We start from the raw sequence: 24,351 nt of genomic DNA on the forward strand, positions 1-24,351 counted from the left end.
TCATGTTGCCTCTATTTTGTAAAATACTTGCTCGATTTGTAACAGATTTATACACACATTAGTATGGATGAGACCCATTTCAGCATTTCAGACACAGGTCAAATACGTTTCCTTGGGTGTTATCATCTTTGCAGAAGTTGCTGTTTAATCAATTAAAAAGAGCCATGCTGATAATTCCATGTTAATACAGTCCACAGGCCTGATTATCTGTAATTGCATTACAAGTTAAACACATAAGCACCAATGATACCGTTTTATGATTAAATGTGTAATTCATTGCAACTATTTACAGAAGAAAATTAAAGAAATTCAAATGAGAATATAACTTCATACAGTATATGTGCAGTACAATGATATTACTAAATTGTCACTAATATGGTTGACGTACATAATCAGTAGTTATAAGGAACTTATAAGGTCTATACAAAGAAGCCAAAATGAGGATGCTCGTACTGTAAATTCTCAGTGCTTGTCAGTTGCAATGTCAACAGACTTGATATTATTACACTTTACAATGTCAATATGTTAAAAGCATCAGTACATGCACTCTTTAGGATTATTTGGAATTCACTGCTCATGGATACTGGGTTTGATGCTGAGCTTGGGTTATTACCTGTGTGGAGTTTTGCACGTTCTTCTTATGTCCGTATGGATTTCCTCCATGTTTTGGATATGTCTAATTTTTCCTTCTTGATGAAATTATTTGTTCATGGTACTCAGTATTCCTAGGATCCATATCCACATTCATCCTTGGAAAATTTAATTGGTTACTAAAGTGATAAATACATTTCCCAGCTTGTTAAGAATCTGGGGTCAGAGCACAGAAGCCTTGCTCAAGGTGGTGCTATAAGGCTTAAACCTGACATTCTGATCAGGAACCAGAGCCTTAAACATTAAGCCTCCAATGTGTTGAGCACCACAGAATGAATACATTAATGGATAGTTATGGATTCTACCTTCCTAAAGCAGTTCTCTGATAGGAAAATATTTTGCAGGTTTCTATATAGAATATTTAATTGTTAATCGAATGAGCCATACAAGATGAGTTTTGAGTGAGTTTTTCTATTTTCTGAGATGAAATGTTACACAGTGTAAAACTGTTATTAAAATAACAACAAATAAGAATAATAAATCAGAAATGTATCAACATTTATCTATTTAAGACATTGGAAGCTTTCCTTCACGCATCTTAATGAACCTCTACACTCTGTGTATGAGTCATCCAGCTACGCAGTGCAGTTGCACAGAGCAGAAAGCGGAAAGGTCCAAGAACCAGCAGGTTTACCTGTTCATCCACAGCAGTTCAGTCATGAGACCATGTATTAACGGTTGCCGTGTACTTTATCTTTTCTTTGGGTACAGGTCATATGCTGTTCGTTCACAACGACATGATTAACACAACAACACAACAAAAGGAATAAGTGCTAATTGATTATTACTACTGATTATTACAAATTAGAAATTATTACAGTGCATTACATTAAATTAGACTAATTACTCTGATTAATTTTCAATTTCTATAATTTCCTATAACGGCAGAGAAATAACAAGTCACATTTTTGTTTTATTAACTTCAAGCGTGAAAAAAAGAGCAAGGCTGCTGAGGGAATGACAGTTTATACAGTAGCTGTTCTAATGTGATGAAAATAGGAACTAGCCTTAAAAAAAACTATAATCTCATCAAGAAAATCTAATATATGAAAAACTGCATTTGTTGGTTATGGTATAAGAAGAAGGAGAAGCATATATTTACATACATTTATACAAGCACACCATGACATGTTTTATTCCTTGTTTTCTGTAAAGGCCTCATCATTCTGTGGACATTTTCAGTACCTCCAGGAATTTGTGGTTTTGTTATCACAGAAATGAATCAAACAAATACTGCTATATTCGAAAGTGCTTCAAATTTTTCAAAATGAACACAGATCTTTGGCAGTTTTCCATGTGTCAAGACACATTATGTGATCATCACAACACACATTCACCAAAGCCTTCAATTCACGTGCATCAAACATGAGTAACAGTATCATAGAAAGTAATTACATACTGTATGTGTTTTCACTGGTAGTAGTTTAAAAGAATTCTGTGCTTGCAATTTGACCAATTCATGTAGTTTTCCGCAAAAAAGGTGGAACAATCTATTCTTTTTTAAATTCTGAAGAAGAAAAAAAGCTGCAGGAATATCAAGCATTTTCACTCAAGCAACAATCGCAAAGTGACTTTACAAACTCCTGAAGAAACTGAGATGAATTTAAAAGAGACCCTATAACATGGCACAAACTACAAAACTACTCATTATACAAAACTCCAGGACACTAAAAATAATGTTCATTTACACTGAAAACTTTCATTTTCTGACAATTGACCCATAAACACCAAAAACATCAAACTTTACAATTATTTACAGATAAAATCAGGCAAATCTTCTCTTGATATAAAACAAACAGTAGTTGCTCCCTTTATAACCAGTATTTAACACAGCAGCTAAAAGAGAGCATAGTACACTTAAAAAAAGCCACGGAAATAGGTAGAAATACATAAGCAGGGGATTAATATATTTAATTGAGCAATTTTTTTACCCCTGTACAGAACACTTCTATTTAAAATATAGATTCTGCAGCCTATTAGAATAAATGATAAATAACTAATTAGATTTTCAGCAAAATTCAGTACTTTAGCTTAAAATCAGACATGATTTTAAACTTCAGTCATGTAACACTTTATAGCACACAGATACATTCAGATCTCTTTCGACCGTGTTTCTTGATTCTGCTTAGATCTCAGCAGTGTCTACTCCATGCATCCATTCTTTTTGATTCTGTTTGCCTAGTTTGTAATGTAATCTATTTCTTGTTACTCATTCTTATTTCCCCTCCCTCTCTCCCTCTCTCCCTCTCTCTCATTCTCTCATTGGCACATGTCAATGGTTCAAGCTAAGGTTAAATATAGCTGACTTCAGTGGCAGAACATCGCATAGACACCAGACACATACTGACAAAAGTAATATAATGAAGTTAATAACTTATGCAACTCAGATAGCTGCCTTTTTTCTTCAATTTCACAAGGATAGACAACAAGGGAAAATACTGCTAATTTAAACTACTGATCACCGAAGGGTTTAACCTGACCCTTTTAGACTCTTAACAGTTGAAAGACAGACACACTCTGCTGCATAATTACAATCAATTCACTTGCATCACATTGCATATTCTTTATCTCAGTGTTGATTTCCAAAATAACTTTAACAATTTGCACAACAATAATGAGACACATCCTCAGTACCTCATAAAATATACCTTTATATAAATAGCCTCTTGCCTACAGGTTTTATCTTCTCTCCCCATTATTAGACTTTTTAATCACACTTCTTCTCTTATTCTTGTAGTAGCTCACACCATCTCTTACTCTACATGACAGAGCAGGTAAAACCGCAGCATTCTTTAAGCAGGGTAAGGCCAGCCTTGGTCACTTTTGGAGAGGAGTTCTGTTGGGCTCTAGAGGTCATTCTTCTCTTTTGAGTGGAACCTGAGAGAGAGAGAGAGAGAGAGAGAGAGAGAGAGAGAGAGAGAGAGAGAGAGAGAGAGAGACTCAGTACAAGTAAAAGTGCACTGAATAAGGAGCTTCTCCTTTGTGTTTGGGATAAAAAACTTTATTCCAATTTTCCTTTTAAAGAAACATTCACAACTCTTTACAATAACAGCACATGAATAATCATGCACTAATACCTGAATTAATACATACTTAAATACGATATGTTATATAAGAATAAGTTTAGTAACTAATACATTTGACAACTACAACATGAGCCATATGAATTCATGCGTGAATAACGACCACCTTAAGTACATGTTAGTACATGTTTGATAGTTAATGTGTTAATTAGGGATAAGCTTAATATGCAGAAAAAAAGAGCACGAATGAGCATATGGTATATATGTCACTGCTATATGGTAAATCACGGTAAGAAGTCTATTAATACCAAATCACATTAGTGTCAGTGCTGTATATCGACCTGTGAATGGACATTTACGTTTATATGTCCATTCTCATTTTCTGATTCACATACATTCATGCCTTGATTCCTCAAAAAGCCTTCATCTGAAATGAGTAAAAAGGAAAAGCAATATTTTTGTCAGAGAAATGCATAGAAATTGCATAGAAAATATATTTATCAACAGAATTCTGTGTGAATTTGGCTTCTCTGATCAGCGCCGTAAACAAAATGTGCCATGTTAAAGGTTTAGCATCAGGGTCTCTTTCAATAAATTATTTTAATCAGCATGCATGCTAATAAATGCTTGATTCTAAAGGCAGTAAATAATTAAACAAATTAAAGGCAAGAAAGAAACATCATTGCAATTCAACACAAAGTTATACTGACTGATCACTTTGGTCCTAGAAACATTTCTCTGCTGATGGGAGTGCTATCTTCCTGGATGACAATAACTCCATCCGCAGGGTATGAGGGCTCATTAAATGGTTTGATGATGATAAAAGTGATGTAAATCATATGCTTTGGCTCTCACTGTCACCAGATGTGAACCTAATTGAACGCTATGGGAGATTTTTAGATGGCGTTCGGTACCACCATCATTACTTGAGGAAATATCAGTTAGGATAATTCTTTTCATCTCTTCAGCACCGTTCAAGGAATTATGAGACTTTTTGTCACCCATCTGTATAAACAGTATTATTTAATCTTTTTTTAGTGCCTTGTTTGATTAATGACACTTAATGACATCATCTCCTTAGACGCATGTTCAGATGGAGAACGTGGCATTTCTGTGATATTAAATTTTAAATAAGGCTTGTAGTGTTTTGGAGAATGCCTGTGCTTAATAAATGCCACTTCACTTTATACCTAGTATAAAGAGTTTGTCTTAGAACAAAATATTTTTAACAACATTAATAATACATGGTTTTATTTCTTCATTGTGAACACAAATAATTTTTATTACACTCATATACATACTTTTCTTTGTAGCGCTCGCAGGAAATTTTGCCCGTAGGAACTCGGCCATCTCTTTGTCCTCCTCTTGCTCCCTGTGCGGAGGCAGAATTGCGTGTATGAAAAAAGCAAGCTGTCTTGATAACAAATGCACAAATGTGCACAACTAACAAGCGGGCTGAAGAAGGAGGTAAACAAAAAGTAATCATTTGGATGCTGCAGACACCATTATCTCCTGCATATATCCACATATGTAAATGACACTCAAATCCAAAGCAAAGCAATTAAGTGCTTTCCTTCCAGCTGACAGAAGAGGTTTAAATGATTGAAAGACTGTGACATCTCTTTCACCTCCTCTCTCTCTCTCTCTCCCTCTTCTGTGCCAACCAGCACTTTACTAGCTGACACACATGCACTGGCTTTTACTGACAGGAGAAAGGAGAAAATTTGCTTTCCATTTTAATTTGTGTTTTTTTAATTTAAAAAAAGAACAATTAAATATCTTCTATTTTTTCATTTAACATTTTTTGACAGTTAGCATTGTAAACATCGGGGGATGGATATAGAGCAGCCCAACATCACAAGTCACACTTCATTAGCTGGTCAGTTGGGCATACACCACTGCTTTTGGGAAAATCTAAAGACATCAGTACTCATAGAGAGCAAAATATGCAGTGCTCATTGTGTAAAAATTCCCTTTAATCATAATGACACTACAGAGTCATGGGCATCTGTGAGCTTTGATACGTGGAAGAGAGTAGATAGCACTTTCATCTAAGTGTGTTACGTTCCCCTGTGATGCATTGGTTGGCTTCACACACTTGACCTTCCTCTGTTGGTAGCTGATGAATGATAGGCAAGAATTTTTTTTTAATGATAGAGAAGAATAAAATGCTTGAACACATCCATAACACTTCCACAGCAGCAACTGAGAAATATTTTTGTTTTTTGTAGTTTGAACAAAAGAGCTGTCTAAAGCCAAGCTTGTTGTTTTGTGTTTACTGTATTTAACATTCTTTCTATTCAAAACAGACATGACATGATTTCAGATCTGAAACATATCCTCAGCAAATCACAAATAGAGCTGAAATTCAGTCTTTTGATAATTGAGCTCAACTGCGTATGTGCTTTTTTTCTATACCTTTTATGAGCCCTTATTGTTCCACCAAGTTAATGAGAGATTTAGTCTAAATGTATAGCAGTAATTTGTAATTAAATTATTACCTTAGTATTATCTGTCACTAGCGAGGATTTGTTTTGCGTAACTTATCCTTGAGGGCGTTCAACAAAATGTCAGCATTGGCTGCTCGTATGTCAGGTTCCAAATGGAAAATATTCAGATTTCATTAAAAATGTTTGTGATAGAAACCAATGTCTACAGTTTTAGATTTACAATTACATTACATTTCCTTTGTATAATTTGTATCATTAGAGGAGATGGAGGAAACCAGTAACACAACAAGGGCTGTAGGACTTGAGTTTGGTCTTAAGTCATTTTCTGTATTGACTTGGACTTGTTTCAGACTAATGGCATTTGTACTTGGATTTGTCTCGTTCTTGGGCTTTGTTCATGCTAAATATAGTAGTGGCCTCAACTGAGATTAAGTAAAATATGCAGTTTGTGTTGACTTTTCTTTGCACAAAGTTTGACAAGAAGTAATTCCTTCTTGTGGAAAATATTGGCTAATTACTGGTGCAATACACACATGAAGCCAACTAGTCAAAGTATCAGACTGACCTTGTAAATGATTTGATGGTTTTTGGTCTCACTTTCATTTGGACATGATTTTGACTTGGCCTCAATCCCTTTAAAACACAATCTTGGCAAGCCATGGTATTGGACTTGAATTTGACCAGCGTTGGTTTTGACTACTGCCCTAAACTTACCATAATAGACACTGGATACGTTCAAGGTGGCACTTGGTCAGAAATCAGCTATATAGGCAATATACAAAAAATGTAAATCAGCTATTATATACTTTGTTAATATGGTAAAATGACATCTGGTCATAAGGTCTCTTTGGTCCTGATTATCTCTTTTGATTAGTTTTAGGCAGATGGACACATTACCAAGGACTCCAGTAGAAGTTATGGGTAATAAACTCCAGATGCATCAATTCCTCGAAAAAGTGGCACTATCAATTTCCAGTCATAACAAAAACAGAGATTTGCTGAATTGCCAGTTTTAACTCATCACAAGCTCTTACTCTTTTTTTTTTCTGGAGGCTCACATTCAGTCAGTCTGCTGCATTTATTTTTCTTTATGATATAATTCAATGGCATTTCAGAAATAATCAAACTCTTCATACTGGAAATGACCTGAGACTGTTCTTTTTCTTACGTTTTCTTCTCTTCAGTATTTAGTCTAGAAAAACTATAAACAAAAGTGTCAGATTCTGCTCTTGATAGCTGTGTTGGCTATAATACAACACAAAAACCTACATGGTGTGTGGATTTGTAGGCCAAAACCTTATCATAACATGCCTATGGTTTTTAAAGTGGGAGGTTTTGAATAATGATTTTCTAAAGGTGTTAAAATGGTTGAAATCTTAAGCTCAATGATGGCTATCTTGCTTACATTGATTTGTACATTCCTGTTAAAGGGGTTTCCGGTGAAATTGGCTCCTCTTTGTCTGATGAGAAGTCATGAAGTGGCTTTTTATTTAATGAACATAGAGAAGAGGAGTGATAGAACAGTGAAATGCCCCAGTGCGATTATGCTAAATATAAGCACTCTCGGAGCGGTGGGCAACCAATCAGATTAGTGGACTGTAACAACTATTATATAATGTTGCGCAATATCTTTTAGAATTTTTTTTGCAGAGCACAAAACAGTCAGGCATCCAGTTAACCAGTTGCTCATTATACAATAAAATATTCATTTGTTCTTATAAAGCCTGACTGACAGTTCCCAGCAAACCTCTCTATTCTCATCATTCTGTTTTTCTATTACCTCCTTCGCCCTTTTTATCTGTAAAAACAAATGATCCTAGTCCTGACCTGGAGTCAGAGTATGACTGTCAGCCCTTGAAGTGAAGACATGAGAAAGAAATGTGCATGTGAGTGAGAACTAAAAGTAAATGGATGTGTTATTAAGACTGGTTGGACAGCATATTGTGCCACTGCAAGAAATTTGCTGTCCAGTCAGTCTTTAGCTTAATGTCAGGTACTGGCTCGACCTTCTCAACCTCGAGAAGACAAAAACACACCAACCTCAGTCTCTCAAACTCCACATCATCCACCATAAAGTCCCGAGTCTCCACCAGCTTATGGATCTGCTGCAAAAGCTCCTCCTCACGCTGCCGGTCTTCACTAGACTTATCTTTATCTAGGAAACCATAAATTAACATAATGAATAAACTTCCAGTATTCATCTACTAAAGCTATTGAATTATTATATTCTTTACCTCAAATATTTGTATTTTTATTATTATTAACTTACTTATTAAGTTTACTTAAATGGTAATGATACATGAAACGGTTTAAATAAAGGTTTCCATACCGAAATCTGCACAAATATTTCTGCATCATTCGGATATGGAATATGATTTTTAAATATATTTCATAAACACATATTATCTACAAAACAGATAAACTTACAGTACATCAGTTCAGTACCAGAAAATATTTTAAAATTATAAATTTACCATACAGAATTTTGCATAAGTAATTAAACTTTTAGCACTATGGAAAGGCTTCATATTTCATTAGCATATTTTGTCTGTAGCTGAGTTTATTACATTATTTCACCTTCTAGTGGAATAACAGAAATAAGCTGGAGTTTATTTTGTTTTGTTTTGTTTTTGATTTTTTTTTCTTTCCTTTTTTTCTTAAGACAATTTTTTAAACCTGAATATAAAATACATCTGGATAGCAACCATCCCCTATGCAGTTGCAGCTCAGAATAGTGCACATACAGAGAGTACAAATTGTAGTTGACTTGTAGAAGCCATGCGATGGATAGAAATAGATACCAAGGTAAAATTAAGCCCATCAATAAAACATCTCACATGTCTGGAATTTGGAATCTCAAAAAAAATTGCCAGGAATTTGGAAAACTAATAAGTAAACCTCAATGGTTGTCAGGTATTGACTGTTCAACACATCTTACATAACAACAAGCTGTTTGAAAGGACTGCATGAAGAAGCTTCTGGACAGAAACCTGCAAGATGCAGTTTCCTAATTTTACACTTTTTAAACATCACTGGAATTAAACTAGAATTGTGATCAAATGTAACATACCATAAACACCATAAACATTTGAATAAATAAGAAAGCACCTGACGCTCACAGTATTCACTGATGTTCCATGGATGTTTAAAGACAGTTGGTCTGCCTTAAGATTCATGAGATTGTAAATAAAAAAGAAACAGGATATTTTGACCCAAAAGATGATTGCCTCAGCTTAAGACTTGGCCGTAGTGAAATCTTTCAGTAAGATACAACAAAATAACAATCCCAGATGGTCATTCAAATAAACATGAAAATGGTAACAGGACAAGAAAATAAATGTTTTTGTGATGATCTTCTCAGCCTACAAATTTGAACTCCTCTAAAAACCTGTGATGTGAAGTGAAGAGGCACATTCACATGCACTAAGTTAAGAAGATACAGTCATAGAGTTAGATGTCTTGTGTAGAAGAAGGATCAAGAATTGTCCTTTAGAAGTGTTTTTACATGTTTATACAGTCTAGAACAAGACTAATTTATCCTTTTAGTTTACTAATTTAACCATTATCGACAAGTACATATAGAAAATAATCAGAACTATAATAGATAAATACACAATTATTCCCAAAATATGCAGCAGCTACAGAAGCTGCACATTAATGTATTGATATTGGTTCTGTTGAGGGCCTACCTGGGATCGATACCAATTTCTGCAGCTCTTTTTTAAGCCTTGTGATCTCTTTACATAGCTGAATATCATCCATCCTAAGGAAATATGATACAAAGCAAAGAGAGAGAATCAGAGACTTACTGTTAGTAATCATACAGATTTAATTAAACTCTCTTTCAATTTGACTAGCATCTTTTTGTTATACAGATTTGTTGTACAGGTATACAGATCACAAGAAAGTATTAATTCAAAGCAAAAAAATCTACACATCAGTTGAATTTCCTTTTTGTTCCCCCTTATTTTGCTACACATACTTCATTAAATCAACTTTATTTTGCTCAGGGTTCTGGTGAATCCAGAGTGGATTCCCGGCACAGGAGGCAGGAATTCAGCCTGGACGGGAATTTGATGCATCACAGAGCACCACACAAACATTCACACACTCGTTCACACATATTTAGAGCAGCCAATCCACCTACTGCATGTGTTTGGGATGTAGGAGGAAACCGGAGAACCTGAAGAGAACTAATGTAGGCAAAGAGAGAGAAATCTCTATACAGACATTAACCCAAGCTTAAAACTTATCCCAGCTACCCCTGGTATTGTAAGGCAGCAGCGCTACACACTTCCCCACTATGCCACTTATTATGCTGGCCTTCCAAAAATGCAGAAAAAATCATCTTATCCTCCATTATGTGCTTTCGTCGTACACAAATCTGGTCCACTATAAGAGAAACAAACAAGAAAAAGTGGAAAACTTTCCATTTCAATAGCTTTGGTGTAAATGACAGGTATTAAGGCTGTTAGAGATTATTCTATGAGCTGATCTGATCAGAGGCTCATGGTTTATTTGTGAAAATTACTCTAACCTTCTGTGGCCTCATTTTGATGATGACTCAGTGCAAGTCTGAGAATCTTCCCGCTCTCATATCAGCTCTTGTAGTAAGCCTGTCATTTGAGTTCAGGAGTCAGGACACAAAACATACACACACACACACACACAATTTTTTTCTCTCTCTCTCTCTCTCTCTCTCTCTCTCTCTCTCTCTCTCTCTATGCAAAAAGAGACACACACACACATTTTCTCTATGCAAAAAGAGACACACACACACACTTACACACACAAACACACACAGTATATATTTTAGAGTTCCTTGGCAGTGTACCACATCAACAGCTTCAACAAAACACTGTATTCCTATTTTTAACCAAGATGGTTAGTAGGTAAGATGGTAATGAGAATCAAATATATTGACTCTTTCCAAAAATACCTAAAATAAGATCCTGTACACACTTTCACTTTTATGTTTATGTCAAATTTTATATGAACTGCTTTTATCTGTATATACTTGTATATACTTATGTATATATTATATGTTTATTGTTATTGTGTATATAATATATATATATATATATATTCATTCATTCATCTTCTACCGCTTATCCGAACTACCTCGGGTCACGGGGAGCCTGTGCCTATCTCAGGCGTCATTGGGCATCAAGGCAGGATACACCCTGGACGGAGTGCCAACCCATCGCAGGGCACACACACACACACACACTCTCATTCACTCACACAATCACACACTAGGGACAATTTTCCAGAGATGCCAATCAACCTACCATGCATGTCTTTGGACCGGGGGAGGAAACCGGAGTACCCGGAGGAAACCCCCCGAGGCACGGGGAGAACATGCAAACTCCACACACACAAGGCGGAGGCGGGAATCGAACCCCCAACCCTGGAGGTGTGAGGCGAACATGCTAACCACTAAGCCACCGTGCCCCCTATATATATATATATATATATATATATATATATATATATATATATATATATATATATATATATATATATATATATATATATATATATATATATATATGCAAAATGTTTGATGCAACTGCTCCTTCAGAATGTGTAAGAAACTGGACTACTGAATTTAATATTTAATATTTCACCGGACCACAGCCATTTTAGTCTGAAGCTTCATTAGAAATACATCATATCTCATGAAAGGGGCAAGACATCCCAAGGGTGCTGCAGAAAGAGATGCTACTAAAAAGAAGAAGACATTCAATCGAAAGGAAGAGGATCTCATGGGAGATTGCAGGCAGGCACAGGACTGGACAATTTGAAATATTTCCTCTCTTCATTTTCTTGTTGAATTAAAAGAAATTTAAGAACTGAAAGAAAGAAAAAACAAAAACAAAAACTTTCAAAGAACAAACCATAAACAAAGTCTTAAACTAAAGACAAAATGTAGTGTAAAGATAAACAGAGAATATTACTAATGAGAGCTTAATCACTGACAGGTGAGAATAATCAGATGTAACCATGGAAACATTTCAGTGTTACAGGAACAGAGATACTTCTGGAAGCAAAACATGGGAATATCAAATTTCGGCTGTGATTGTTCCTTTTTTTTAAGTAAGACTTTTGTGATGCTGTCTTCAAATCCTACCAAATAAGGAATGTTAGAAGACATCTGTCCTTATGCTGTCTTGAGAATTTGACAGACCTCAGGTGCACAAATAACATCAAAAAATGTTGAAACCGGTGGTGTCCATGGCAACAACATCATTTATATTAAACAATATAACATGATAGTATCACCCTTTCAATTTGGAACCAAGGACATCTGGTCTAAATATATATGCTGTATACCAGCTCTCTAAAGGAATAAAAACACACTTCACTTGACTTGATTTGACTTGCTGCAATGTTCATTTTGTGTGTTTGACAAGTGCTGAAACAGAAAGAAGCAACAGCCAGTTATTAATCACATGTGACAAATGGTTTTATCCTTTTTTTATTTCCCTGATAAATGAGCTGTCCAAAGGACTGTATCTTCAATCCTACTTCAAGGGTGGAAAATATTTTGCTGTATTTATACTTTGCTTGAGTATGATTGAAATTTAATATTTGTACACTTAAATACATCTCCAAAAAAAGCAAAGCTAATATAGTACTTTAGATTTAAGTATTTTATAGTTCTCCTTGTTTGTGTGTGTGTGTGTGTGTGTGTGTGTGTGTGTGTGTACCACTGCAAATACCCAAATAGCTCAAGTGGAACTGCATGTTTTCATCTGTATAGTGATAAGCACGTGTCCACCAACTAATTAACTTCATTTATAAACAGTGATAAACCTAGGCCTGAATAATCTTTACAATCATATGTCATAAAAGTACATCATACAAACTTAATTATTTAGCACTTATTTAGCACTTTCACTTCAATCCAAACTTTTTCTCCAGAAACAGAGAAACTAAATCATGTAATTTAATACACATAAAATATGTTGTGATGTGTGCAGGATGAGAGGTTTGTTTACTGTTGCACAGTAGGAGACGAGCTTAACTAACAGTGTTAGATTGCTAGATAACTGAGCTTCTAAATGAACTCAAGTGGCTCTGCACCTTGTCTCAACAGATAATGTTCTTCCTCTCTCCTGCCCCTAACTGTGCCTCCCGTCATTTTCAAAAGTCAGATATGACTCATCTCTGTGAATGCGTACACACTGGGAGGTATATAGATGGAGACTAGTGAATTTTTCCAAATTCAGCAGCATAGCATAACAAAAGTGCCGTCTGAGTACACAACTGAAATACAACATCGATTATATTTAAGAAAAAGGTTTAACTGGAGGAAGTATCAATTCAGACTGTCAGTCAGGTATTAGTTGCATGTGTTTATGAACAGGAATGAAAATTAGCTCACATGTATCTCAGCTCAGATTCTCTCCGCACCAGAACATCTCGTATCCTCTCGATTTTAAACAGCTCGCCCTCGATGTCATCCACAGTGATGGTGGAGTCCGCCATGGACACAATGCCATCTTCATCTGGGGGCGAGAAATGTGGAAATAAGAAAGGCTATGGACACAAATGTGCCTGACAATAGAAGAAGGTGACATTGTTTTATATTTCACTTCTAAAGCTAAGTAATATTTCTTAGGAGTAGCAAACTCAAATAACCCAATAAGCCATGAGAGGGTTGTACATGTGTTACAGTGATTTTATCATGAGTCAGAGAGCTAACTGCTTTTATAAAACGACAACAAAACAATATGAATCATATAAAATCCAATCCAACATTCAATAATGATTTAATTTTTGATTCCTGTAAACAATTCTTCCACCACACAATGTAGTCTGTTAACAGTAAGCTTTGGTTGATAAGCACTAGGACAAAACCTATAGCATTCTATGGAAAGAATAATTGCTGATATGTTATTTATATATTTATTTATTTATTTTTTATAACTTGGTACATTAATAGAGAAGTCAGAATTAGTGTTCCAGTGACATGTTTAAGCAGTATTTGATAATGGTTATGATTGCTACTCAGTTAATCAATAATTTTTCAATAACTTTATATTATACTGGCAAATATGAAATATTAGATTTTCAAAAAGTGGGTTAAGGTCAGTGTGTTTATGAGTTTTACTGAACAGATGAGGTACATTGAATCCTTCCATCCATTTCTATACTGCTTATCTACACAAGATCAATGGGACACCGTAGACAAGCTGTCAGTCCATCACAAGGCACAATCAAACCGTCTAAAGAACCTCAGACAATTTATATATACCAATAAGCCTACAACACATGTCTTTATAATAGGGAGGACATGGAGAACATTCAGGGAGAAAATCTAATCTTTCATGCTTTCATGTTAACAATACATGCTTTCAGTCCAGGGAAAGTTCTGCATGGTTATTATCTGGTATACTCTGGTGACATGTAGGTATACTGTATGTGCTTTGCCCCTTTCACATTTTAGAGCAGCAGAAATTTACAAGCAATTAAAAAGAATGTGTCCACAAGACAAAGCTACTTGACTGACAATTTTTTAGAACAACATCTCAGTCAGTTCTAAGATTATTTGGATGCTTATGTCTGAACAGAAGGTAACGGACACTGCTGAAGGCAGTTGAAGGTAAAAGCTTTGATGACCAATGTGCTTTTGTACCCCTCTAGAAAGAAAGACAACAAAAAATCCCAGTCAATAAATCACGATTAGTAGTTGCTAGTTCTGTTTGCTGTGTGGATCAGTCCATTGGTGTAGACCAGGGACATTCCACCAACAGATTGACATTTCTCCTTAATCCATCTCTACGGAAACAAGCAGGAAATAAACACTGGTTTTGCCATATGCTACCACTCCATAATTGTACTCAGAGTTGAATGAGGAAAAGACATCAAGCACTAGACTATTGATCCATGACACAGGCCCATGTGGTGTGTTTGTGTGTGCTGTATGCATGTTTATTTCTGTCTGATTCAAGCCTTTAACGAGTAGCTAATGGCATACAGATAGAGTGATGGTGGGAAGCAAGAGGACACGTCGTAACTTCATTAAAACAGGTTTCTTAGTGTGACTCTTAATTTGTATTTTGTTTTTATATACATTTTTTTTTTTACTACAAATCATTTTAGGCCCTGAGGGACAAAGTGTTGCATGTTTGTCCAAAGTTCCTGAAAACTCACACCAGGAACCAAGGACAAAGAAAAAGGCTTCAGTATATACATAATTTCCTGATATTGATATCTAAATGTGTTAACCAACATGGTGCCTTTGGTGTCAGACCACCCATTCTTTTGGTGAACAAATGTATTGGAACATATAGTCTAAGAATAAATTATGGTAATATTTGTTTGCATATATCTTGCTTTCAATAACTGGATCAAGCTGGTGATCCAGTGACTTCATCAAACTGTTGCATTCTTCTAATATAACGCATTTCCAGGCTTGTACCACCACTTCCTTCAACTGTTGTTTGTTATGGGGGTTTTCTGCCTTTAGGAGGTGAAATGCTGCCCAGTTGAGTTAAGGTTTAGTGATTTGCTTGGCCAGTCAAAATCCTTCCACTTTCCCCCGACAACGTCGTTTGATTTGTTAGCAGAGTGTTGTGAGTCATTGGCTTCCTGCGTGATGATGTTCCTCCCAATAAGACTGGATGTATTTCTCTGTAAATTGGCATAGAAAATGTTTCTGTCAACTTCTGAATTGATTCTGTTGTTACTTTTGTGAGTTACATCATCAATAAAAATTACTGACAATGTTCCAGAAGCAGCCTTACAAGGTGATGTCACTGATTGTTTTGGGGTTTTCTTCACAGCTCCTGTTTTCTTTGGCTGACTTGTTCAATGTCTGGTTGTTAGTATATCAGTCTTTCTTTTTAGGACATTCCAAATTATCATATTGGCTATGCACAATGCAGTGGTTCTGGTCAATTTTACCTCTTTTCTCAGCTTCAAAATGTCTTGCTTTTAGCTCATAAACAGCTCTCTGATCTTCATGTTAGAAAGAATCATACTGGCACAGACAGTATTCATAGGTGAAACCCAGAACTCAAACTAAGAGTAGACATTCAATGCTATTCATTGTTTGAACAATTAACCTAACAGTACACATCTGGGCAACATTGTAATATATTATTTATCACTTAAAAAAATAGAAGGGTTTCAACAAATGGTGCCATTTTTTAAGTTGTTTAAGTCATCTATAGATGTTAATGTTTGAAAAAGCTTAAAAGCCTGAAATTCTCATCTTTTGTCTCTTATTCATGTTTTGATCTCAAAAACCAGTGCCTCCAGAGTATAGCAAAAACAATTACTTGCTGTTCCAATACTTTTCTGCTCTATAAAAAAAGATGAGGAAAACAAAATAAGTCAAATAGTCAGATATGCAGTAATGTCTTTGCTTTTTGCCTTTTCTCTGCTGGAGACCTTCAAGTCCTCCTACACCTGCTGCATGACAAAGCTGCTCTCTCTCTCTCTCTCTCTCTCTCTCTCTCACACACACTTTTACCTTATTTTCTCTCTGTATTTAAGCTCTATTTTAACTTATAGCAATATCAAAGTGTTAAAACTTAAAAAACAACAACACACATTTAATATCACAAAGGGGTGGGAATAAGCAACCACTATCTAATTCATATTCCATGAATGGTCAGGGTATTTACTATGTGTGTGTGCATGTGTGTACGGCCTCATTACTCTTGTGTATCTCCGAGCTGATTTCTTTCTGTCTTTCTGCTTATCAGTAAAACATCCTCCATGCTGCTCACTCCACACTCTGTCACTTCGCCTCAAGTCATCACCTCGGTCTGTTACAATGTTCCTCTCTATTACAGAGGTGCATGGCTTCTAGAGTAAAAATAGTCCATGATCTGAATTTGCTAAAGTCTTATAGATGAATAAACACCATTAGAAATAGCAGCACGATGAAATGTGTGAATAACACTTAGAACTGCAAGAAAAAAACATCTAGGCTTGGTTTTTATTCTTAGCCAAACAGTGTATTACATCTGGTCTTACATTAAGAAGCTGTTCCCTTGGTTACAGTATAGCCCTTTTCCTGACATTCACTCACAGTCTGGGGTGAAATACCATAATCTCTTAATTAATTTGATTTCATAAGAACTGTATGTGGTAAACAAGCACAAAAGGGGAAAAGTTTTTGATTATGAACTTGAATGAGATGTATATCACCTGAACACTGAACAAAGTCTCTCTCTCTCTCTCTCTCTCTCTCTCTCTCTCTCTCTCTCTCTCTCTCTCTCTCTCTCTCTCTCTCTTTTTCACACACACACACACACGCACGCGCACAGGCACGCGCACGCACACACACACACACACACACATAAGCAGCTGCAGAGTCGATGCAGCCTGAGTCATAGTACCTGAGAGACACTTGCACAGCGGGCTGTTCATCAGAGCAGCATTCACTTCAAACATGCACACCCATGCAGAAAAGCAAGACCTCCGTTGACTTAAGAGTGTCTAAACATGCAAAAGTCCCTGATTGTTTATTTAAGTCACATCAGCAATTTTAATAGTTATGTATTTTAATGCAACATTATTATTATTATTATTATTATTATTATAACTCATTAATTTAGCTACACTTCACATACAAAAACACTAAAGCCAGCACGGTTTCTTTTGAACAATGAATGTTTATTGATGGATAAACTGAACAAAACACTAATTTACGATTAAAATAAATGTGTATAAATAGGTGTGGTATAAAGACTGAATATCCCACATTAACATGTAACCTGATTCCTGATTTTAAGGAATCAATATATAATGTATAGATGTTTTCTTCTTCATAATCTTTATTAAACCCTGTTTATTTTGTACTATGTGGTGACTTCTGAGCTGACATATGTTTGCCTCATTTTTGCCCTTTTGCTCACCGCCTCCAGTTTTCAGAGATAATTTACAGTTAAAGCGTGCGTGTCCTGATGCGCCGAGCCTATCAAAGAAAACAAACTGCTTCATGCTTCGATGCTGCCTCGTTAACCAGCCACAACATGACATGCGGAATGGCATCTGTGACCATCCTGTTTCAACAGCTGAATTTCACAGTTCATTATTCACTCTGTGGTTTATTTGTGTCCTTTAATTGCACTTGTGTTTTTATTTTTTTATTATTAGCTTTTGTAACCAAAAAACCTTTCCATCAGTGTGCCACTTAATGTTACAGAATTCACAGGAACCATGACTAACAGCCCAGTAGAGACGGCTTCTTTACCTGCTAAGCTGGATATTGGTGGTCAACTGGAATGTGGTGGTTTTGATGCCTGATTAGAGAGCCAAGGAAGCACTAACATTATTCCTCTAAGCAGATATTCTTCTGCCAGGTATTGATATTTTATTTTATTGTATAGTAGAAAACAAATATCAAAAGCTGTGCTAATTTTGCCCTCATCTTTAAATGGCTCCTACTATTTGACTTCCCTTGGCATTCTGACAGTTGAACTAGTGTTTCACATGAAATCAGTAAAGATCTGCTCAGACCTGACACTAACCTTAAAGCTAACTCCAAATCATTCATTATTATATAAATTCTTGAAAATCTGTAAATGTAAGGCCATGTGGCACTGTGGACTGATCAATATATATTTTACACACACTTTTACAGTATCTGCTGCTAATGTCTTGATGCCAGATACCACAGCACACCTTCATAGAACTTGTGGGATTCATGCCATTAATGGAATCACAAGAGGAACCTACACTGCATTAAACAGGTGGTTTTAATGTTATGGCTGATCTGTCTATATGTACAGATACATACAGTTGCAAATGGTTTAATGTTACAAATTTTAATTTACAGTATCTGTCTTCACTCATATACATGAAAAGGTTGACTGGTACTGAAGTCTAAGGTGTGATGACACGTTTAGACATTGTGTGTGTTCTAACGAATTAAGAATTTATCTAATTAAGACTTAGATTAACTGAAATGAACTTGATTGAATAAATGATTCATATTGTTGCTTCCATCGATCACACAAATGTCACGTCTTCTGTTCAAATTAGCAACATCCAGAAGAAAGATAATAAATTATTTTATTCAGCTTTATTTTATCTTATTTCTATCATTTTAATCCTTATTTATTTTATTAAAATCTTGTCAAAGTGTGAAGTGAAATTGAAATATGTTCAGTGACATAAATTCACTTTTGCATATACAGCACTGGAAAAGCAACTAACACGACCAAATGTTATCTTTTAAAGCCTAACCATTACCAAATCAGACGTGAAGTGGTTACAGTATATGTTCTTACTCACACTTCTGGCCACTTTTGACCAGTGTCATGCATGTTTGGATGAAACACCTCTAATTTGAATCTGACACAGGCACAATAATACAGTACTACTTCATCTTTATTTCATCTTTAAACAGTTTTTCTTTGTTAGCTTCTCTTTAAATAAGACCAGAGAGTGTGAAAAAAAACTACAAGCACTACAAACTATTTTCAAAATAAGTCAGATTAAATACGTAATATTTGCAGTAAGCATGTATGTTTCTAATATGGATCTAGTTAGTAAGGAAAAAAAATACTCTCGCAAAGTCAAGAATTTGTTGACTTTCCAATTTTTTTTTCTGCCCTCCCCCCCTCGCCCCATTTTGGGGGTCATCACATTGGATCATTTTAATTTGAACTTCGATGTGGATGTGGCACATTTGAGTGTTTTATCTCAGTTGCACTTTCTGATGTAACCCTCACCAATTGATCTGGGCTTGGTTCCTTACCCAGGAATCAAACCATGGCTTTTGTGGTGAGAGCATGGATGCTTAACCACTAGTCCTCCATGGACCAAGAATTCTATATAATACTATATCTATATAGAATAAAAAAATCTGTAAATGTTTTAAAGCCTTGGTATAATAATAATAATAATAATAATAATAATAATAATAATAATAATAAATACATTTGCACACAGCCTAAATCAACAAAGACACATTTTTACAAAGTACAGTCTGCATTCAGATTAGAGGAAATCAATACTGACAATAGCCTCAGATGTAAGTTCACACAGCTCTGTACAGTCTGTACTGGGATCTCATCAGTTTTCCTTCACACACACACGTCACAAAGACGCAGATTTCGTTGCTCACCTGTTCTGCGCGCGTCTTCAGGCGGCTCCGCCGTCTCCACAGAGCCGTACTGCTTCCCACGTCTGCGCTCTTTCTGCATCCTGCTGGAGCGCTTCCCTTTAAAGCACGAATTAAGCAGCGTTCCGCACAGCCCTAATGCGCCCAAATGCTGCTCATTCAGATCCAAACGTGTACAGAAGACAGCGTTAAGTCAGGAAATAATCACTCTGTGCTACGCGCGTCACGTCACACTCGCTTGCGTGAATGTGAGTGGGCGTGAGTGTGTGCGTTATTGAGGAAGCGGGAGAGAGAGAGAGAGAGAGAGAGAGAGAGAGAGAGAGAGCGTGCGTAAAATACAACTACTGAATGGACTCAAAGTACTGAAAAACGCCACCTTGTGAGCAAACCGTGACCACCGTGACCATTTTATACAGCTGGGTGTTTGCCCCTTAGTTTGAAACGATGCAATCTTTTAATACTAGTTTTAAATATGTTTTTATGATGGTAGAATATAAGTATACCCACTTTGTGCTGCTGTAAAAAAAAAAGTTCCACATGGATACCAGAAGTATTTCACCTTCCAGAAACAGTCTTTGTCCGGGTTTCAGTATAATCTGACCTGGATACTGTACATTTAGAACCTGCTGCTGTAATCATAAAGATCTTGATGCTCATATTGTGGATCTGCTCTATAATCCCACTATCAGGTGTCACTCAGAAGAAGATGGGTTCCATTTTAATTATGGATCGTGTTAAGAAGATTTTTATTGTTATTGTCACTTTTGGTTCGCTCATAAGGAATCGAAATGTGAATTGGATATAAATATAAATCATGTGGATTTCTGTAATGCTGCTTTGCGACAGGATGTATCGTTCGAAGCACTATACAATTAAAATGTAATTAAATGTAACAGTCAAACAAAACAGGAAAAATATTGTTTTTTCTGCTGCTTTTGGCTATTTGCATACTTGTTTTGGACCATTTGTGAATTAAATAATTTTCAAACATCTGTTTTAGCTGATTTAAGTCATTATTAGGTCTTTTATTAGGGATGTGGTAGCTGAAGGTCACGAGTTCGAATCCCAGCTGGGTCCCTGAGCAAGGCTCTTCACCTTCAATTGCTCAGTTGTATAAATTGAAATAATTTGTAAGTCACTCTGGATAAGGGGGTCTGCTAAATGCTGTAAGTGTAAATGTATTAGGTCATACAACTAAAATAAAAAATGATGTCAATGGGTAAACAAACTTTTGAGCTTGCAGACTTGCTGTAATATTTAGATGAAGTTGTAATAGGTTTTCCAAAAAGAAAAAAATAACATGCAGTTTTGTTCTTTTTGGTATTTTTTTATTTTCATCCCCAGGAACCAAGTGAGATACAAATGTTTGCAACCAACTATAGACATCTATCTATGAGCCATTCTAAAGCCTAACTGCTGTTACAGTAGGTAAGAGTATATCAGATTGACTTTGGAAACAGCTCAGCATCGTACATTGTTATCAAGTATGTTAAAGCATGGCAGACACTTAGCACACACTACTGTAAATTAGGCAACGTGAATCTGTCCTATGCTACTGTATATGTTTCTATGCATTCTCTTATCAAATAAGGAGTAGAGTAAGGGTTATTAGGGCTTGTTCCATTCAGGGAGTCCTAGAAAGTCTTTAAGTCGAACACTACAACAGTATTTCCTAATCAGAGAATGTTAATATTTTTAAAAAGTGTCTACAGAAGGTAGAGTCTACCAAATCACAGTCTGACTGAAAAGTCAATTTGACTAACACCTTTTAAGCAACTATTCGATGCTAGACATCTTGCAGAAATTAATAACAGAACTGTATAAGAAATCAGTGCCTCAGTTCTGAGTGTGCAAATAAAAAAGACTAAGCTATAAGCAAAGCAGCTTTAAAAGGACCAAGACTTAAGATTGGCGGTCTGTCTTCGTCTGTGCTGTTTAATGCAAGCAGCCAAGTCAAATTCCTTCCGTAGACCCTTTACCACCTGCGGCCTTCTTCTTCTTTGTGTCAAGCATGAAGAGCAGCTGTGATATGAAAGAAATAAAGTGTTTCTTTCCACACATCAGTGTAGAAATAATGGATTTAGTTGTGTCCTAAATGTAAAATAAATACATTCTTTATCCTCTTTCAGCGTTTCAGTCAGTCATTTGTCCTCATGTCCACTGAGAATAATACAAAGATAATACTGAGCATAGAAAGCAAATAAACAGCAATTTATTCCCCTACTTATTGTTTGAAGGAATTGCAGAGGTGACAGCATAATGTAGAGATTGCCAGCAACAACGGTCTATAAAAGGCTAATTAAAATGACAATTTTATCATAAGTCTGCAGCCGGGAACTAAATTGATTTCTTGAATGTCCGTCCAAGCTTTCCTTGAAATCACATATTTCCTTCCTTGTCAATACAGGAGTCTTGTTATAAAGTTTATTCATAATATCAGCGTGGCCTCAACATTTACATATATACATCCACCATTTCTCTTCAGGGTTATGATTCATTATCTTCAAATATAATGTAATAAAGCCCGTTGAAAGTAAGTTATTAAAGTAGACTCGCAACTCAGTACTCCAGCAAGCACATTATGTGTCTTATGGATGTCTGCCATGCCTCAGTACCCTGAGAGCAAATATTATTACAGTGTTCTTGCCTGCTGATAACGCTCTTATCTTTAACTAACGTGGCAGTGCCAGTCTGCTCCAACACTGCTGCCAAGGATCAACAGGAAGACTCTGTCCTGTCCTGATATAACCGTGTATTATTATCGATTCAGCATTTCTGTTGTGCAGACCTTCTAACGTGTGCACCATCATCACCATATTGGTGAATAACATGCATTGCAAAAGATAAGATGAATAAACTGGAAATGAAGGATGCAATTTATTCCAGTGGCTTTAAACAGATGTGCTGCTCAATGATAAGACTAACAATGACGGGTTTGAATATACCGATCATTTGTTTTTGCTGTTCTTATTTTATGTAATATTTTAAGTATATGGCACAAAGGAAAAAGCAAAACTTGTTTTCAAACCACTGGAAGAAAGAAACTAAAAATTTTCCTGGTGAATTAGTGTTTTTCTGTCATTTTTAAAACCAGTACAACATACTTGGTTGGATAAAAATCTAGGTTTGCTCACATAAAAATGCTAAATGTAGTGTACACATGGGTGGAGAACTTTTAAACTGACAGTGCCAAATAATCCTTAAAATTAAAATGAATTTCTAAAAAACAAATTCCCAAAATTATGATAAAAACATGTCTAAAAAGTAAAAAAGTTACCAATGTTTAACCAATGCAGTTTGCCCAAAGTTGTCTTAAACCTTGCTAGCTCAGTGTCCTTTTTTCACAGCAGGAAGAAACCAGAGTACCCAGAGGAAAACCCTGAAGCAAAGGGAGATGTGGAAACTCTACACACACAGGGTGCAGGCAGGAATCAAAACCCTAACCTTGGAGTTGTGAAGCAAACATGCTAAGCACCAAGCCATTGTGTCCCTCAGGGTCAGGCTTCTTCAGTGAAATTGAAAAGATTCTTCCTTTTCACTTTTATACAGACTTTAACATCATATATGGCTAAGATTCACACACAAGAGAATCATTTCAGTAAAGGAAAGCTTGTAGGTATCAGAACAATATATAATATACAATATATATTGACCATGTGAAGGATTTTCCTGGGCTACCACACAGGCTTAACACTTTTGACTTCACTATTACTTTATAGGCAATCATTTTAAAAAAGTAGTGCAAATGAGTTACTAAACTGGGCTGAATGTCTTAAGTAAACTATTATCAATGCATATGATTGAGACAAACGGTGCGTTACAGCCATGCCACTTCTGTACGTATGAGAAAATAGAGTGAGATGTTGTACCGTAGTTTGTGTTTGTACTGTGAATGCAATTGTAGATCTGCAAAAATTGAAGACATATAGAGAAGAGAAAAAGACCCCAGAACAAACCAGGTAAAAATCTACCAATGAAAAATCTCAGTATAGATACTCTATAAAATGGTCTATATTTACAGCATTTAGCAGACACCCTTATCCAGAGCAACTTACATTTTATCTCATTTTTATACAACTGAGGGTTAAAGGCCTTGCTCAGGGGCCCAGCAGTGGCAGCTTGGTGGACGTAGGTA

General features: G+C 35.8%; 1 protein-coding gene across 1 annotated transcript; it reads right to left on the minus strand.

Annotated features, from left to right (window-relative positions):
- Positions 1 to 1,270: 1,270 nt before the first annotated feature.
- Positions 1,271 to 20,465, minus strand: zgc:171844 (uncharacterized protein LOC100151763 homolog). The gene is made up of 6 exons (XM_060893245.1): positions 20,220 to 20,465; positions 13,515 to 13,638; positions 9,814 to 9,887; positions 8,165 to 8,279; positions 4,976 to 5,046; positions 1,271 to 3,528 (listed from the first exon to the last, which is right to left on the minus strand). The coding sequence occupies exons 1-6, from the start codon at positions 20,296 to 20,298 to the stop codon at positions 3,410 to 3,412; spliced, it is 582 nt and encodes a 193-aa protein (XP_060749228.1). The 5' UTR covers positions 20,299 to 20,465; the 3' UTR covers positions 1,271 to 3,409.
- Positions 20,466 to 24,351: the final 3,886 nt, after the last annotated feature.

This window comes from Tachysurus vachellii, chromosome 18, assembly GCF_030014155.1.
Source record: "Tachysurus vachellii isolate PV-2020 chromosome 18, HZAU_Pvac_v1, whole genome shotgun sequence".
Lineage (NCBI taxonomy): Eukaryota > Metazoa > Chordata > Actinopteri > Siluriformes > Bagridae > Tachysurus > Tachysurus vachellii.

Coding starts and splice junctions, on each gene's coding strand:
- zgc:171844 (XM_060893245.1), bottom strand. CDS start 20,298: ATGCAGAAAGAGCGCAGACGTGGGAAGCAGTACGGCTCTGTGGAGACG. Junction 8,280..9,813: donor GAAATTGGTATCGATCCCAG/GTAGGCCCTCAA, acceptor ATGGTTTCCTAG/ATAAAGATAAGTCTAGTGAA. Junction 3,529..4,975: donor TGCGAGCGCTACAAAGAAAA/GTATGTATATGA, acceptor TCTCTCTCTCAG/GTTCCACTCAAAAGAGAAGA.